This window comes from Notechis scutatus, chromosome 4, assembly GCF_049901735.1.
Source record: "Notechis scutatus isolate UNSWTSFEM ecotype Mainland chromosome 4, rNotScu1.2, whole genome shotgun sequence".
NCBI classification, from domain to species: domain Eukaryota; kingdom Metazoa; phylum Chordata; class Lepidosauria; order Squamata; family Elapidae; genus Notechis; species Notechis scutatus.
The window spans coordinates 66,333,399-66,349,700 of NC_142012.1; the positions used below are offsets into that span (position 1 = coordinate 66,333,399).

Sequence of the window (16,302 nt, forward strand, 5' to 3'; positions counted from 1 at the left end):
AAACCACTCCCGCGACGGCATCCTTTCCCCTCCTGCCTTAGTTCCAAGACTTAAGGACCCTTTTATTCCGGCATGATGAAGAGACCACCGGCTTCTAATGGGGGGTAGGGGGGTGGGATTCTTCAGGTGACTTGCCCTGAGGCGGGGCTCTTCACCTTCCTCACCGCTCCTTATCTGACAGCCGGCCAAGAAGGTGGAGTTCATCTTTAAGGTGGTGGGTGGAGGTGAGGTGAAGTGTGTGTGTGTGGAGGGGTGGGTGGGTTTCTCCTCGCTTAAGCTTCAGGGTCGGCAGCTATAGCGAGTGCCAGCCGGCCTGTCCCGGTTCTGCTGGCCTTCCCACAGGTCACACAGATCACCTGTCTGTCCCGGATGCTTTCAAAACCAACCGGAGCGGGGGAAGCAAAAAGTCCCAGGTAAGGCTCCTTTTTGACGGCTGTGCCGGGCGTTTTTTGTCCGTTGTGTCCGGAGAGGTTGCAAGCATTTTAAGGAGGTCGTTTGCATTGCCAACTGGGGAGTACGAAGTGAGTTCCCTAAACTTGAGGCGAGTTTTTCTATTCCATGTTGCAGCAGCGCCGTTTTGTGTGTGTGTGTGTGTGTGATATTAATACAATATTAATACACCTACACCGAGGTGGCGGGAACCGAGTATCTGAATTGCTTGGAGTTTTCTAACCCCCCGTTCTTTAGCCAGCAGCTTTTGAACCCTTCGACCTCCAAATTCCAAAATCCTGGGGTAAAAAAGAAGAGGTTGGGAAGAAGACATAAAGGGCCTGGGAAGGGGAGTCGGTAGCTCCTGCCAATTTATCTCCTTCCCCCCTCCAAGCCCGCCCCGAGTAGCTGGTATTCGGCAGGTTGCAAGGCAAGCGATGCCCTCCAAAGCCCAGCGAGGCGCCGCAAAGGAAGCGCGTCTCTTGGTGCCTAAGGAGCCGCTGCAAAAACGGGGACTCGTCTCTGCTCAGCTTCGTCCTCCTGTAAACCACGGAAATAGGGGAGGAAAATACGTTTTATCACTAAGGACCCTGCAACATCTTTGGTCACTAGAAGAACGGGAACAGCCGTTGGTCTTCCTGCTTTGAGGTCTCGACCTGTTGTCCCGCTTTTAAACATGAACCACAGAATGTGTTCAGAACTTTCCCCGGTTCAATGGAGGAAAGCCCTACATATATATATATATATTTGGACAAATTTGCCCTAAACCTAGGCAGCAAGGGATAGTGTCATCACAAACAAATAGTAGATAGAAATTAATTTTTTTTCAATTTCTGCTTTAAAATTAAAAAGGCTATGATTTTAAAAAATAGGATTTTTTTTTTAAAAAAATTCAGAGTCTGCTGCTTCTCAGCTCTCCCAAATGAATGGTACCAAATTTGCAATTGAGAGTAGAATGGAGGTAAAGAACATAATATTTCTATAGATGTTGCTGCACCTACAGTGCCCAGCAACCAACTCTCATTAATGACCGTAAGGCTACAGAAGTTTTTTCCCATTCAGTGAACAAGAATGAACATCTGAAAACCAAACCTATCAAAAAGGAATCCTTTATTGAGATGGGACAATTCGTGTAGGGGTTAAAAGCGGTGTCTAAGGTCTCTCAGGCATGCAGGGATAGATAAGGGAGTTTAAAACCCCTCCCCTTACCCCGATGAGTATTTAGTAAAACAAAGAGCCGACATGTTAATTCCCCCCCCCCTTTTGAGAAGGATCTTTTCCAGAGTTTCCCAGGACACATCTCACTGTGGAATTTTTATGGTCTCTTCATCTCCTGGCTGTCTCTCCCAGAGGTGATAGGTTCCGGCCATCTGGGTTTCATCCCTCCATTGTATCATGTGTAGGTTATACAAATTCGATATAAGTTTAAATATATTCAGGTTATATCAAGAAGGATTTCTTTATCAGTCTCCCCCCCTTTTTTTTTCTCTTCTTCCATTGAAGAAATGACAGATACACGGATCTGACAGAATGAACCAAAATTACAGGACGTGAGGAAGATTCCTCTGGATTAAGGAACCATGGGAGAGGTTGAAGGGTTAACCAGGTTTCTTCAGCAAGGCTATAACGGGCAGGAGAGAAAAAACCAAGGCTGAGTTCCACTTTAGGTCAATGGAGAGAAAAGCATTGTCTAACTTAATCCCTGGAACATCTCTCATTTGCTTTAAGTCCAATTTCCACCATGGGCCAGAGATGGTGGAGAGAAAATGGAAAACATCTGGGTGGCTTCTGATTTTTTTTATCCCTGGTCTCAGGATGTAAGACAAGAACCTGCTTTACTCTGACCCCTTTCTTTGTTAGAGAAAGGGAAGAATGGACATTTCAACCTTTCCCACTGTTCCTTAATCCAGAGGAATCATCCACATGTTCTGTAATTTTGGTTCATTCTGTGGTTAATGTTTAAAACAGCTCAGGATCTCTATTTTCTATATTGAGCTGAAGGAGGCAGATGGAGTATGGGTGAGCGCCTGTAAAGTTGCTGTGAATGAAATATGGCACCAAAGAAGGCTCCAGAAGAGAAAGCATAGGAAGGAAGAAAATTAAAACTTGTGCCTATAACAGTGTATGCTTGAAAGGACAAGAGAATAAGAGAACAGTTGAAAAAGAAATTAAAAAAAATATGAAGCCATCATCACAAACGATGGAAACCTAAATGAATTGGGTTGATTTGGAACAGTGAAGCAACAGTATTCTGACAGAGACCTCTAAAAATCCCAGGTTATAGGCTAGACTGAAAAATCACAAAAGCATGCATTGGAAGAACAAAATGGCTTTTTTGGAGGGTATTGCTGCCAAGTAGTTTCTAGCACCAAGTAGTATCTAGTATCTGGCATCCATGATGCCACTAATCAGTCAGTGTCTCTACTGTTAGTCTTCAGCCACAAAACACCCATCTGGTGCTCCCAAAGAATGTTGAACTTCTGGGACTTCGGGGCCTTAAAATCTAATATATTTGAAGCATGACAACTTTGCAACCCTTACTTTCCATGCTGCCTTTAATTTATGTGCCTGTTTATTCCTACACATTTATCCATGCATTCATGAACCCAGAGTCAATATACTAAGAAATAGATACTTGTCCCATTTGTAGAGAGTGGTTTAAAAAATAGACTTCAAACTCCCACACACTTTTCTTTATCTTTTTCAAATATCCTAATACTATACTTGATCATATCCTGTGAACCCTGAGTGTTGGTTGGCTTGGTTCCATACAAATGAGTTGTAGCTTTGCATCTTTTTGTCTACACTTTTATTAGAAATAAGTTATAATGTGATTAAAATAATACTGAAAACGATAATACGAATCTGTTCTGACAATTCTAGTATTAATATTACCAATTCTAAGGACACTAAACAGTTGTTTTATTTATATGATTTATGTGCCACCCTCTTTTTTAGAGGTGACATTCCAACGAATTAGACAGCATTTAATTATAGACTAATGCTCAGTGTTGTTAAGTTGTGCAGTTTAACATACAGCAATTTTACTTAGAAATAAATCATGCTGATTAGTTCCTACCAGACTATAAACCTTATCATACCAAACCACAAATATATAAAATTAAAGCCAAACTCTCAAGCATTCGTTATCTCTTCAGGAAATAAGTTACAAAAATAAGGAAGGCAGAAGGTCTTTCAAGGAAAAATAGAGACTTCCATGATACTAAAATAATCGGTTTGCCGGCTTAGAAATTTAAAACAGATTGTTGGAATTAAATGAAGAGAAAATGCAGAGAAATGCAGAGAAAATGCAGACCAGAGTCCATGAGGCACATATTCTTCTGGATGCAATGGGGTCAGGAATTATTCTGTTCCCACAAACAGTATCTTCCCCAGAAGTATAGTGTATTTTAAAATAATTGACTGATACTTTATATTTTATTTTCTTGAATGACTTAAAATGTAACCCTGAGTTACTTCATTTTTAAAAAAAAGTATTTATCCACTGTACTTCTTTACTGTGTCATTGTCTTAGACAAATATACACATAGAGCAAAAAATACATTGGAACAAGAAAGTGGTATTGGAGGGCTATTTTCCCTTGGGCTTCTCTTAAAAACACCAGGTGTCCTTAAATTGCTTAGAAATTATAATCAGGAACACATGAAGGGCTTCGGTTGGGTAAGATAGAACAGGCATGTGCAAATTGCAGGTTAAGACTAGATTCAAGTAATAGTCAGCCTATGCTTCTGAAAATACCTAAAATGTTACAGGTTAGCAAAATGGAGATCAGGAATTATTTCCAGGTAAGCATGCACATAATTGCAGATTTAAGCCCTTTCCCCAATATTTGGTTTGGATTGTTTCTTGGAATGAGCTATGAATCACTTCCTCCACCTTCTTTCCCGGAACCTTTAATTAAGTGGACTAAGTGATAAATTGGCCAATGACTGTGATCTTCCTGGGCTACGGTAGATACAAAAACTCGGCCACACCTGGTTGGAAATGAGTATCTGGTTATTAGCAGTTATTATTAGGCTGCTTTAGGAGAAAAAAATATATGCCTATGTGTGTTTGATTTGTACTTGAAATGACTGCTAGATATATCTGTCCAGATTAGGCCCAGCAGGCATTGTAGGAAAGTTTTACTGGATGAAAAGGAGGTAGAATGTAAATACTGCTAATCAATAGTTGTATGCTTCTTGAATGGTATCTATGCCATCTGATATAGAACATCCTTTTGGAATTTCCACTGAATTCAGCATAAATACAATAAAATACAATAAAACACAAGCTGAATAGTCAAAACCTTGTTGATGATCCAAACTCTGTCAAGGACCTTGGAGTACTCATCTCTAATGATCTAAGTGCTAGAGCCCACTGTAACTACATAGCCAAAAAGGCATTAAGAGTTGTTAACCTAATCCTACGTAGCTATCACACTACTAACTAGAGCATACAAAACATTTGCTAGACCAATACTTGAATACAGCTCATCAGTCTGGAACCCGCATTACGTATCTGATATTAATACAGTTGAGAAAGTCCAGAAATATTTCACAAGAAGAGTTCTCCACACTCCTCTACTCGTTGCAGAATACCTTATGCCACCAGAGTTGAAATTCTAGAACTAGAAAACCTAGAACTACACTGCCTTCTGTCTGATCTAAGTATAGTATATAAAATTATATATTGCAATGTCAATGAATACTTCAGTTTCAACCATAACAACACAAGAGCACACAATAGATACAAATTCAAGGCTAATCACAGCAAACTTTATTGCAGGAAAGACGACTTCAGCAACAGAGTGATCAATGTCTGGAATACTCTACCTGACTCTGTGGTTTCTTCCCAAAAAACTTTAACCTTAGACTATCTACTATTGACCTCACCCCTTTCCTAAGAGGTCTATAGGGGGCATGCATAAGCGCACCAACATGTCTACCGTCCCTGTCCTATTGTTTCTCTTCTTATATGTATCCATTTCATGTATTCATAACTATGTTTATACTTATACCTGTTATCTTATAATCGCTTGACTAAATCAATCAATCAATCAATCAATCAATCAATTCTAAGTATAATCCTAAAATGAGTGTCTTTGTCTCTTTGTATCTTTTAAGATGGGTGTTTTTATCTCAGTGATTATACTGAGATGACTTTGAAGAAATAGATTGCCTGTTCCTCATATATAAGAATATTAACCTGTTTCTTGCGTGACTTTGATTCCATTGATTGATCAGTCTAGTTTATGTTCATATATGTGCACCTGTATAAACATGTAAGCTAAAGGAGATTGTTACGCTTTGTTTGCTTTTGGAGCATGTGAGAATGTAAAGTAGTCCAATAAATCCTGTTGCTTCCCCATTAGGAAGAGAATAGTTTTTATAATAAACAGCTTTTCATCTGCAGTTTAAATACTGGTATATGTTTCAAACAATGATTAACTAAAGGAAACTTGTTAGCTAACTGAAAGGGTTTCTTGAGTCATATAATCAAATTAACCCTTAAGACTGCAGCATTACTTTCAGATTAAGCATCACAGTGCATTTTGTTTTCCAAACAAAATGGAGAACCCTTTGTCTGATACTGATGATGACAATTCCGACAGACCAAACCAGAATTACTGATGAAGGAGGATGCTGAATATCATCTTTCAGCAATGTTTGGAGTGCCACACAGCTTGCTGTTTATCTAAAATGAGGATATAAAAAGTATTGCTGAAAGTATTCTTGCAGAATACCTTGGGAATTCAAAGATGAATTCAAAAGCTGGAATAATTACAGAGTAAATGTAAATTACATTTACAATAACTTGTTTTAAATCAGTTGGAAGGCAATAACTTAATTACACTATATAGATCAACACTTTTTCAGACTAAATCACCCCCAAAACGATTTCACTTTTAAATGATATATAATAACTTTACAAAAGCAACAAGAATTGGGATTACTGGATGAAAGGCAACTCAGTTTAAATGCTGACTTCTTTGATTCTTGGGGTTTTGCTGTTTTGTGTCATCTTGGTAAAATATAAACACAGAGTTTACTATAACTTTGTGTTTATATTTTATAAATACAATATCCTGTTGTACAACATATAAGCTGCTTCTATAACTTTATTTAATGTGTATGATAAATATTGTTCTGCACTTTCTCCTTTAATTTCTCTATTCTGTTTATTTTTTCCCCCTTAATCTCAGTGACTGACCTTTCCCCAAATGGCCATTCTGACTGAGATTAAAGAAATGTCCGGGGTTACTTGTGTGTATACTCTTACTGTTTCTGCATCCCCAGAAGGAATATTAGCTAGTAAAACAATTTTCTTGCAAGAACCTTGGGGACAGTGCAATACTAATGAGACCATACTTGCTCTTTTCCTCTCTCTAAAGCTTTGCTGAGGGAAGAAAAAAAAATGGCAGTTTAAAAACAGCTTGATGCTGAAATGAGATCACCATTAAGACTACAATCACAAACCATGCAGGATCAACAGATTCATCTTCCTCCTCCTTAAGGATCAGGTTTATAGAGGATTTAGGTTATTCTCTACAGATTGGGGAAAATGTATCTATTGGTAGTTGAAAAATTGGAATTCAGGCTACATAATTTACATGTCTTATTGGCATATCATTCAATGCGTACATGCAATTATTGTTCCATTTACTAACTCAGATTTGCAGACCTGGTGCTCCACACTCCAAATATAGTATGCAAGGGAGGGATGGGGAGAGAAGGTTTAGCATAACTTTTGAAGGCTACAGCATGTCGCTGATTTCTGATCAACCTGAATAACACAATTTATTGTCATCCTTCAGAACCAACTTTGAAAGTTTTCAAATTTATAAAGATAAGGTCAAGCCCAGTTATGACTTCTCAAGGTAAATGCTAGCAGAAATAGAGCTATAATGGGATAGCTGTGGAAGGACGAGCTTTAATATCCCTTCCATAGAGGTCAGTGTAGCAGGGAAAAGTCAAAATTTATGTTCACATAACATGCTGAATCAGGTCCACTCTGTGAATTCAAAAAAAGGCTAGGTTAGTTCTGTTTTGCATAGCTTCCAATTATTAAAAATAAATAAACTTGAAAATAGGAATTAATTATGAAAACACAACAAGCATCTCCTGAAAAGCAAAAGTAAATCACAACTTTATTTTTGTTTAAAGTTAAGAACTTCAGTCAGAACCAAAGAAGCTTCTTGGATAAGAAATGAAACATCTTCAAGGACAAATAAAATCCAGTTGCCTTTTGAAAAAAAACATCTTTGGGTTTCTATGGATAAGTGTTCTCATAGGAACAAACCAAAGAGCCAATCTGCTCACAGAAATTCTGAAGTAAATGGTTTCATTATTTAAAATTTATTGAGTTTGGACGGTACAGAACCTATGATTTCAGATGTAATTGTAGGACAAGTATAAGGAAGGCACAAGAAGGCTTTCTGCCAAATAATCATATTGATTGTTAACTATTGTTTATTTGCATGAAAACTTATGCAGAATGCAGTTTTGTGTATGCGTGAAAAACATCACAGCAGAAATGTTTCCTGTCCTTGTCTTAAAAGAATTATTCTTCCATCCTACTGCAACCCCCAGACAAATCCTACCAAACTCTCCATCCCCAATAGATCATCAAGCAAAACAACCCAGAGCTCTTGCTTGAGGCATAAATGACCAGGGTCAAATTATCCTACTTTGGATGCTTATGCAAAAACCTAGCTCTAAAAAAAAAAGACTCTAATGCTAAGAAAGTTGGAAGAAAAGAGGATGACCAGTTTCAGGGTAGATAGACTCAATTACAGGGGCAATGGGTATACTGCTGGAGAACACCTGAAAGACCAGATTAGCGGTAGATGGAGAAAATCTACCTATATGGTTTCGATCAGCAATGGTGGCAGATAATCCATCAAACACAATCCTTCAGCATTCAGTTTCCTTATCATCTCCTCAAATGTTCAGTTTCCTTATTTCCTCAAAAGAAGAGACTGGACCGCCATTTGTCAGAAATGGTGTAGGGTCTCCCGCTTGGGGGGGGGGGTTTGGACTAGATGACCTACAAAGTCCCTTCCAACTCTGATTATCTGTATCGGTTCAGTGCTGGGCAAATATGTTTAAGACAGGATCCAGAAGCACTCCCTGCATTTAAAAATTAATGTTATATGATGGTCATTTTAGGAGCTCAGCCTAAAAAGGGAGAACGAACAGTTTTAAGGATTTTAAACTAAACAAGTTATTTCATTTGTAGTCTTCCAGAAGTCAAGTGGTCCAGTCATGCCACTACTATGTTGTACAACATTGCCCTTTTCTCAGGCTTCAGGAGAGCTCAAAAGGGACCGTTTGACTCTTTTTCAGGCTCCCTGAAAAATCTGAAAAATGGCCAGTCAGCTTTAATAGTGAGCAGAAACTCAGTATTTTTTTTAAAACAAGTTTTATTGATTTTTTTAAAGACAAACAAAACATAAGACATCAAAGTATAAAACCTCCTTTCTAAAAATTACTTATAAGTTTTAACAAGGCAAATAAAACATTATTTTTTAAGGCATAATTCCACATTATCACATTTCCATATATCTTTTCCAAATTTCTCATTGTTTCTCCCTTCACTTTTATTCAATTATATTTCTTTCTATCAAGGTTTTATTAATTCTCAATCAAGCATAAACACACAAAATACAAAACATAAAACAAGACATAAAAAGATAAAACCTCCTTAATTATCATTTATACATGTCTTTTCCAAATTTCTCCCTTTAGTTTTATTCCTCCAAGGTTTTATTAATTCACAATCAAAACATAGCTAACCAAAACACAAAACATAAAACATAACACTTCTTTTGAAAAGTGGCTTAGCCCCAGGTTACATCTTTTTTTACAGACCTAAATCAAATTCATGCTCACCTTATATACCATTCATATCTTATTAACCATTCTATATTTTCTATATACCGTATATGCCGGCGTATAAGACGACCCGGCGTATAAGACGACCCCCAACATTTCCACTCAAAATATAGTTTGTTATATACTCGCCCTCTTCCGCACGCCTTCCACTTTTGCACTTTTTTTTTGAGGCACTTTTGTCTACCGTGGAAGCGAATCCCGTGAAGCTGAGCAGCCAGCCTTCTCCCAGCTCCCAGGAAACGAGGCTCGCACCGCTGGGCTCCGCTGAGGTATCCGGCTGGGCTGTCAGGAGTTGTTACGCTGGCGCGGCTCCCGCGCTCCAGTCCGCGTTGCCTCGGGAAGGGAAAGGCAAAAGGAAGAGCGCCACGGCGCTTTGCAATGGCAGCAGCAGCTCCTGGTTTTGCCTTTCCCTTCCCGAGGCAACGCGGGACTGGAGCATGCGAGCCGCGCCAGCGGTAACAACTCCTGACAGCCCCAGCCAGATACCTCAGCGGTGCGAGCCTCATTTCCTTGGGAGCTGGGAGAAGGCTGGCTGCTCCTTCGGCTTCACGGGATTTGTTTCCACGGTGCGCAAAAGTGCCTCAGCGCTGGCAGCCGCAGTGCTTCCCAATTACCCGGCATATAAGACGACCCCCACAATTGGAGGCATCTTTTTCAGGGCAAAAAAGTCATCTTATACGCCGGCAAATACGGTAACTTCTCCCTTCTTTTCACTCTCTTAATTATATTTTATTTATTTCATCTTATTTCAAAATCATTATGTTTGTATCTTTTGTCCGTTCTTTTCCAATCATCTATTTATCTCTTCTCTTTAGCAAAGAATTTCCCCTGTAATCACTTTTAAGGTGTGACGCCTTTCCCTAAAGTAACACTTAAAATAATACATAATTTCCATCCTGATTCTGCTTAGTACATTCTACATGTTGCATTTTAAAATAAAAGAATAATAAACTTATAATATAGTTAAGTATATAATTTCCATTCTAGTTCTAATTCTAATTAATAGTATAACTAAGCATTAATCATTTTACACATTCTCTTTAATATTTTATTAAATATTGAAATCTATCATTATTAAACATTTTAATATTTTGTTAAGTCTTATAATATTCCAATAGACTATTTCAAATGCAAATACTACAATACTATCTTATGTACTCTTGCAGAATCTTTCTTTAATTATACACTATCCTTTATCCTTTATCTCTAAAAAAAATATCTTGTTTCAGACCGTGGCTTTTTTCCCCTTTTTCCCTCCCTTTCTTCTCCAGTCTGGTCTTTTTGCCCCCTCCTCTCCTAACCTCCACCCTTTTAGCTTCCCCTCTCTGTTGTAATTCTCTTTTCAATTGCTTTCTAACATTGTACCTTTTTTTCACCTTCTTTTTCTTTTTCTTGGTTGTTTTATTGAATCTTAAATTCTCATTTTTCCTTCCTCTCTTCCTATTTTCTTTCTTAATCGAACTTTTTTGTCCATTAAAAATGGCTTCTTCCTTTTCTTCTTCTTCTTCTCCTTCTCCTTCTTCCTCAAGTATTTGCTGGTACGTAGAAACCGCCATTTCTAAAAAGTGGAAGACAGCTCCCAATGAATCCTTGCCATTTTGTTCTCTTTCTTTTAATTTTTCATATTCCATTTTTAGTTCATCCACGGATGGTGCCATTGTAAATTTTTAAGAACAACCCAGATGTCTTTAATCTTAAAGTAATTTGCAAATGTCAAAGTTGTCAAACAATCCAAACAGGCAGAAATTATGTCCTCTTCTTCTCTTTGCAACTTTTCCTCCTGGGGCAAAATCCCAAATATATTTTAAAGCCGTGTTACAGTTAGTTGCTGGTCTTATAATCTTCAAGGTGTCTCCTCCAACAAATTTTTAAAGATTTTTTTTTTAGTCCTCTCCTTCCCACTTATAACAAAGAGCTTATTTTTACCTTAAAGAAGCAGGTTTTTCTGTGCTCATTTGCTTTCTCCGTAAGGAAGGGGGGTGAACTTTCCTTCAGCACTTTTGCTGCTGTAACAATCTTTTGGAAACAAATGTATCAATCCGAAAGTCAGGTTTCCAGGGTGTTTTAAAAGTAACTTAATGTCCCGGTTCAGCCAAGAAAACTTCTCCTTCTGGTTCTTCCTCCTGCGCAGTCTTATCCGGTTGAAGATTCCTTTGTGGCTGCCATTTCTGACAGCTGCTCCACCACCTCAGGAAAAAGGAGTCTAGCCGGCTGGGGAAAGGGGGTGCGATATCCCCAGACCCTGCCCGGATCTCCTCTGTCTTCCGCTGCTGGATCAGGGGTACCTCAGCGGTGAGCGCAGCAGGGACCCGCAGAGAAGCGGATTCCTGCCGCCGCCGAAGCCTTGCAACCAGAAGTTGCAGCAGAAACTCAGTATTAAAGGCCTGAAGCACTTTGGCCAAATCATTTTTGCATCTCAGACCTAAAATGCATTTAAAAATGAAGTATAAATAAAGGAGTTGATTATCATTAAAATGCAGGTGTTTTCATTTATTTGTAACCTATCTAGGAACTGCGGTGAATATTTTCTTCTTTCTTTTCTTACAATTTAATAATGGTATCTTTTGTCAAACAAGATGAATATTTTATATAAGGATTATTTAATGGTATTTAACCCAATGATTACATTATTACAGAGTAATTCAGGATAACTAATTTTTTAAAATTCAATTGCTGAACACAAGGCAGAGCAATGCAGGACTCCATTTCATTTCTTTCTTTCATACAAGAAAGTAAGTTCCAAAATCCAGAAAGAAAAGCAGAAAATTGTGCTTCACCATCATTTAGGACTTTACTTGCCTTTAGCTGCTCCCTGCTGCAACTGCCAAAAATAAGTCAAAAGGATAAAGTTAGTTTTTTTAAAAAACAATAAATAATTCATAAAAGCCACACTCAGCAGTAGGTCTAGGCAGCACTGTTTTAGAGCTGAAGATAAAAAGATAACTCCTTAGTGTGTAGAAGTCTGAATGTAGCATCCATCTAAGTTCCTTAAAGGAAGCAGGCCCTTTCCTGGGATTTTGGAAAAAGATACGCTTAATTTGCTAAGTTGCTGGCAGCTGCCACTGCACACCTTGGAGCACTTTTAAATACTGCAGGATCCAATCTGACCAGATGTTTGTTCTTCCAAAATTTCAGACTTCTGCTGGAGCCCATCCTCAGGGAAATTCTCATTCTTCACAAGTTCCCAGAGAATGAATACAAGTCCAACAGTTTGGAAGAACAAACCTCTGGTCCCGTAGACCGATTGGATCCTAAAACATTAATGTAGGACAGGGGTGTCAAACTCAAGGCCCAAGGACCAGATCTGGCCCATGGGGTACTTAAATCCATGTGCAGGACCCTCATGCCTCGTTTTCACTTCCATGGACTCCTGCAGCACTCTGCTGGCTGAAACTGGGCTGAAAACTAGGCTGAAAAACAGCCGATAAACGTTCCGAAAATGGGACACATCACTCGTTTTGGCCAGCAGAGTGCTGCAGGAGCCATTTTGGGCTCAATTTTGATAATAAGTCAAATAATATCTATTTGTCCATAAGGACAATAAAGAGTTATGAATAAAACACACACAATAAAAAGCAACTTCTGGGGTAAGTAATATACAAGAGTTCATTTTAACCATCCCACCCAATCTTTGCAACACAAAACAGCTGCATTTGAATTTGGTAGGATTGTTACTAATAAACATTTATAGAAGTGGATTAGTCTTTGAAGATCCAGCTAGACGATTGTTTGAAAACCCTAAGAGAATTCCACTCCTCAAGAGGATTTGCTGTTGTTGAATCTTACTCTGGTACCACTTTCTGACTTTAGGCATAATGAATTATAATTAAATACAGTAACAACAATACAACTTTTGTCTAGATGCTTTAGGGAGAACAGAGTAGGAATTGAATAAATCGAATAAATGAAAATTAATACCTTAATCCTATAGTTCATGATGTTAGTTCATCTATTGTTCTTGGTGTTATTACTCTTTTATAACTGAAAATAATGACATGTTGATATCAACAAAATACTTTAAGGGCAGTTTCTGAGTAAATGTCTACAGAATTCTCTTTTGGTATAACCTTAAAACATTAATATGTGAACATTCCACTTTTTTTGCAGATCCTTCAAGATTATCAATGGCATGAACATTTCCCTTGCATCTTTGGTTGGCCATCCGTGGTTTGTGTAATGAGAAGAAAAAAAATTGACCTCTTGAGAGAAGCCTGTGGAGGCAGCCTATTAGTCTATTGCTCAGTGTGATCTCAGATAGAGAAGAGCCCAATATGAATACATCACTTCTCTCCTTCACAGGAAATAATTCTATTCAGAACGTCTCCAGTGAGGCTTCTGGACTCTTACATTTCCAGGACATTGACTGTCGTGTGCCTTTGGCAATGGTATTCACCTTGGCCTTGGCTTATGGAATTGTTATCCTTCTTGGCATTTCTGGAAATCTGGCCTTAATTATTATAATCTTGAAGCAAAAGGAAATGCACAATGTGACAAACATTCTCATTGTCAATCTGTCCTTTTCAGACCTCCTAATAACTATCATGTGTCTTCCTTTCACATTTGTATATACTCTGATGGACCACTGGGTTTTTGGGGAGACCATGTGCAAACTTAATCCTTTTGTGCAGTGTGTCTCTGTCACGGTCTCTGTTTTTTCCTTGGTCCTCATAGCTATTGAACGCCATCAGTTGATTATCAACCCTCGGGGCTGGAGGCCTAATAACAGACATGCCTATGTTGGAATTGCCACCATCTGGATCCTAGCAATAGCCTCGTCTTTGCCTTTCTTAGTATACCATATTTTAACTGATGAACCTTTCACTAATATAACCATAGAAGACTACAAGGGAAAATATATATGCTTGGATTCATTTCCATGGGAGTCAGCCAGACTGTCCTACACAACCATCCTCTTGGTCATACAATACTTGGGGCCCCTTTGTTTTATATTCGTTTGCTACTTAAGGGTAAGGAAGAGTTTCTTTTGCATGTTCTTTGTCCTTATTAAGATGGCACCTCTCAGATATGGCTTATATTGTTGTTAACTGAATTCTTATTTTCCACAGATCTACATTCGCTTAAAAAGAAGGTGCAACATGGTGGACAAGATGAGGGATAATAAATACCGGTCCACCGAAACAAAAAGGATCAATATTATGTTGATCTCAATTGTGGTGGCGTTTGCCGTGTGCTGGCTGCCCCTCACCATCTTCAATACAGTCTTTGACTGGAATCATGAAATTCTCCCTGCAGCCTGCAGCCATAATTTGTTGTTTTTAATCTGTCACCTTACAGCTATGATCTCAACCTGTGTGAATCCCATCTTCTACGGATTCCTTAACAAGAACTTTCAACGCGATCTACAGATTTTCTTTCGTTTCTGTGATTTCCACACCAGAGTCGATGACTATGAAACAATAGCCATGTCTACAATGCACACAGATATTTCAAAGACTTCTCTGAAGCAAGCCAGCCCTCTCACTTTTAAAAAAATTAATGACCATGCTGATGAAAAAATATAGCTGCTGTGTCGTGACTGACATGGTTTCGTGAACAAACACCAGATTTAAAAGAGGTTTATTTTTCTTCCACTAACTCTGAAATGTCACTTTCATGTTTCTGCTGTTGCTGTTGTTTTGATTTTGTTGTTGTTGCATGTTTGTGATTTTTAAATGAAGTGTTCTTTCTAATATTATAGAGTATATTGATACTTTTGCTGCCTGAAATGGAATTCCCCCCCTATTTTTGTTTTCATATACAGTATTTCTCTACCAATTTAGTATATTATTTAAGAATATTCTTGTACTGGGATACATACACACACACACACACACACACACACACACACACATTCGTATACACACACACAACTAGAGAGAGAGAGAGAGAGCACAATATATGCTATTAATACTTTTTCCCCAATTCAGTTGTGTCCAGTTATTGGAGACTGCTTAGACACGTCCTTGCAGTTTTTATATAGAATTAAAAAATTAGAGAAAAAGCTGTACAGTATTCAATAAAGGCTTCTATTTAAATTTTATTTAATACTGAACTAGATCAGTAATACTGAGAACATTAAAATCAAAATGTAGGAGTTGGACAGGTTGAGCACGAGGGAGGCATCAAATGTGTCCTCAGTCTCCAGTCACTTCGCACCTACAAGTGAACTAGATCCAGCCCACCTTGAATTCCATTGACTCTGGCTTTGGCCTTTAGTAGTTCAGATTGTTATAGAGAGCTTAAGCTTGCAATAAACCTTTATATCCACTTGAACTGCCTGGATTTCCTACTTTCTCTTGCTTGACACAAAAAAGATTGATATGCATTTCTTATTTCGAAAATCAAAACTAAAAACCTCTATGCAATTCAATAAAATATAGAACCAATTGTAGAAACAGGATAGGCTAACACTCATATTTTAAAGCTACTTTTTTTTAGGACACTTGTGAAGAATCACTTTTAGGTGAACTAAATGGTCCTTTTTTTTTGAAAGTCATCATAATCATTATGGTATTTTTCTGCAGATGGGACAGTTTCAGCATTTACCTCAGTAGTAATTAAGGTGTCTCATGGTTTTTCTAAATACTTATAGCTCAACATTTCCACTGATAGTTGTATCTGTAAATAGAGTTATGGATCAGAACAACCTATTCATGTATGTTTTATATTTGTAAAAAAAAATACTGCTATGTGTTTTTAAGTGGAGAAAAAAATCAACATATTTCCCTTAATATCACAGGTCCACTGACTTCCCTTTTTTTTTTACATTATGATAGTTCTTACACTTTTAAAAAAAGAGATCCAGTTGCAGTTCTCACTGTATCACTTTGACTATGCCATAAGTGTGTGGTCTGTGCAGCCTTTATAACCAATTTGAAAAATGTACTTTGAAGCATGCAGAGTTTGAATGAGACCCTTGTCTATACTATAAAGCAACTATATTTTTTTTCTTAGGACTCTGTAGCTATCTAGTGAA

At 38.0% G+C, this 16,302-nt stretch overlaps 1 protein-coding gene across 1 annotated transcript; it reads left to right on the top strand.

Annotated features, from left to right (window-relative positions):
• Positions 1-278: 278 nt before the first annotated feature.
• Positions 279-15,755, top strand: NPY1R (neuropeptide Y receptor Y1). The gene is made up of 3 exons (XM_026675878.2): positions 279-413; positions 13,434-14,293; positions 14,393-15,755. The coding sequence occupies exons 2-3, from the start codon at positions 13,598-13,600 to the stop codon at positions 14,846-14,848; spliced, it is 1,152 nt and encodes a 383-aa protein (XP_026531663.1). The 5' UTR covers positions 279-413; positions 13,434-13,597; the 3' UTR covers positions 14,849-15,755.
• The last annotated feature ends 547 nt before the right edge of the window (positions 15,756-16,302 follow it).